The 2,746-nt window shown below is 50.9% G+C and overlaps 1 protein-coding gene across 1 annotated transcript; it reads right to left on the bottom strand.

Annotated features, from left to right (window-relative positions):
* Positions 1-869: 869 nt before the first annotated feature.
* On the bottom strand, positions 870-2,425 carry LOC119343506 (UDP-glycosyltransferase 83A1-like). The gene is made up of 2 exons (XM_037614426.1): positions 1,945-2,425; positions 870-1,836 (listed from the first exon to the last, which is right to left on the bottom strand). The coding sequence occupies exons 1-2, from the start codon at positions 2,423-2,425 to the stop codon at positions 941-943; spliced, it is 1,377 nt and encodes a 458-aa protein (XP_037470323.1). The 3' UTR covers positions 870-940.
* Positions 2,426-2,746: the final 321 nt, after the last annotated feature.

Below are 2,746 nucleotides of genomic sequence, written 5' to 3'. Positions count from 1 at the left end.
CCCCTATTTCGGTTCTAGAGATGTTGGTGCTCTTGTTGGTTCGGCATTGCCGTGCTTGGGTCGGGTTTGGTAGGTTTAGCTGTGATGTATCCTCTATTCGGGCCGAGCATCCCATGTTCCCCTGCTCCGGGCACCATGTTCACGCCTATCTGCGTTCGTGTGATGTGTTGTACCCTTAACTGTACTCATTCTTCCTCCTATCAATGAAATGATACGCAAGCTTTGCGTATTCGTGAAAAAAGGTACAAACATTTATTTTGGTATCACTATATTCAAGATAATACTAATATATTCAACTGCATGGATGTGTCTGGCTCTTTTGTTTTTGATTTTATGCTCTCGTAGAACGGTAAAGATTTGATTTGTCCAGTTTGCACGATGAGTATTCTCCGTTGCATATTTTTAGGCCTTCCATGTGAAATATTCATGCTAACTAGATATATTGCTTATACAAGATGATTATGAGTTGAGGAAGAAATTTTACTATACTTGCTCAAATATTCACAATGAACCTAAACATAACAGTTCTGATATTGGGAATATCTTAAGCCCATCAAGTAGATATTAATTCATTATAGATTCTTAGTTGGATCATTGCTCCCTATGTACTTACAGATTATTAGTTGGATCATTGCTTTAAATTATTACCCGATTGTTACTGGCTATTTTTTGTATGCATGTGAAATATAACATGCATTATATTTATATATATAACTTCAAAAAAGTATTTTAAATGGCCGTGGCAACGCACGGGCGTTCAACTAGTTATTCTAACAAGCAGGAAGATCATGCCTTGAGCCTTGTGGACCATTTCACTAGTTTTTTTTGTTGCTACTATGTCAAACCATTATTTTTTGTTGCTATATATCTAAGCTGTTTGACTTTTACTTTTTGTATATCAACGTAGATGTTTGGAGCCGTCCGATGTCTGGTGTCGTGATCACGCGGTGATGGGATGGGATCCCACCTCTCCGAGCAAGTTCACAAGCTTGAGAAGGCACTGATGCGAGTACCCTCCCTCTTCAATGCTCGCACAAGCCTCGTTCTTCCACGTCGCAGCCCTCGCCTTGACTCCCTCGTCGCCGAGCAGCCGTGCCACCTTGCTCTCGATCTCCTCCTTGGTGACGACCCCTCGCTCGTCTCGGCAAAGCTTGATGCCGGTGCCCCACACGTTGCACACGTAGCTCTGGTTGGCGAACTGGTCAGCGAAGTACGGCCAGCAGAGGAACGGCACGCCATGCAGCATGCCTTCCATGGTCGAGTTCCACCCGCAGTGTGACACGAAGCAGGCGACGGCGGGGTGCGAGAGCACGCGCTGCTGCGGCGCCCAGCCCACGATGAGACCCTTTCCCTCGACGCGGCGCTTGAACGCGTCGAGCCAACCTTCTGTGGCTCCGGTGGTGAAGTTTGGCCGGACGACCCACAGGAACGGTCGGCCGGAGAGCGCGAGCCCGTCAGCAAGCTCTTGGAACTGCGTCGCGTCCAAGATGCCGGAGCTCCCGAAGGCGACGTAGACGAGGGAGCAGGGGGCCTGCGCGTCGAGCCAGGCGAGGCAGGTGAGGTCTTCGGGCAGGAAATGTCCGGCCGGCCTCGACGTCGGCGCTACCAGTGGGCCGAGCGGCAGCGCGTTCGGGAGCAGGGCCAGAGCGTCAGGTTCCATCTCCATGAAGGTGTTGCATATGATCGTCTCAGCTAGCGGCATCAACCGGTTGGTCCTGAGGACGTTCTGGATGTTGGTTCTGCGCCTCTCAGGCGTGCTGCCAAGGCTGACCCAGGGGATCTCTGCCGCGTCAACGGGCGGCATCAGTTGGACCCTCTCGTGCCTCTTCACGTTCCCTGCGTAATGTACGTGGTGTCCATGTTCATGGTGTACAGTCTACATACCAAGAGAAGACTAGGAAACTAACGAGTTACATGGGGATGGAAATTTTGATTTGCTCTTACCACTTTCATCAACAACACCGTCCTCGATCAATTTTGGGAGGTTCATCCTAAGCGCAAACACGGCTGCAGAGTACGTGGAGAACAAGGCGACACGGACGCCCACCGTGGTTGCCAGGTCCAGCGCCCAGCTCATGGACACGTCCGCTATCATCCAGTTCGTCTTCCTCGACCTGATCATCTCCTCGAGGCGGCCGGACATGGCGGCCGGCAGTCCCTTGACCAGCGCGCCGATGTCCGTGTGGTCGTCGGCAGGCCCCAGGCCGTCTGGAATGGAGAGCATGTGAACTCCTCCTGGGATTGCTCCGTCCTCTGCCAAGGCTTGGAGGACGCGGCCGTGGTTGAACTCGGTGTTGACGAAGTCGATCTCCAAGCCGTGCTCGACGAGCTTGCGGGACAGCTCCATGAGCGGGATGACGTGGCCCTGGGCAGGAAAGGGTAGCACCATGACACGAGGTTGAGCTTGAGCAGCAGCAGCCGCCATTGAGCTAGGTTGTTCGCGCTAGAAATGGAGTATGCCTTGACAAATTTGCAAGAGCAAAGTTTGTCACAGGGTCTCCCGGTGGACGCGGACGACAGGGATGGACGGGTAGTCTGTCATATATGCTCACACATGTGCATATATAAGGGTCTGCAGACCAATTGATGTTGCATCAGCTCATCTCTAGTCAACAGACCACATTTTTGTCTCTTCCAAAGAAAGGGTTATCTGGGTAATGACTCATCACATCGTGTTGATAAGTTTTTATGAAGTTGTGGAGTGGAGTGTGGACCACGTTGTACATATATATATATATATATATAT

This window comes from Triticum dicoccoides, unplaced genomic scaffold, assembly GCF_002162155.2.
Source record: "Triticum dicoccoides isolate Atlit2015 ecotype Zavitan unplaced genomic scaffold, WEW_v2.0 scaffold130321, whole genome shotgun sequence".
Lineage (NCBI taxonomy): Eukaryota > Viridiplantae > Streptophyta > Magnoliopsida > Poales > Poaceae > Triticum > Triticum dicoccoides.
The sequence above is the reverse complement of the archived record's forward strand: the minus strand, read 5'-3'. Positions and strand labels throughout refer to the sequence as shown.

Excerpts from the sequence above, each read along its gene's own strand:
- LOC119343506 (XM_037614426.1), bottom strand. The coding sequence starts at position 2,425 with ATGGCGGCTGCTGCTGCTCAAGCTCAACCTCGTGTCATGGTGCTACCC. Across the intron at positions 1,837-1,944 it reads CGGTGTTGTTGATGAAAGTG|GGAACGTGAAGAGGCACGAG; the intron begins GTAAGAGCAAAT and ends TACATTACGCAG.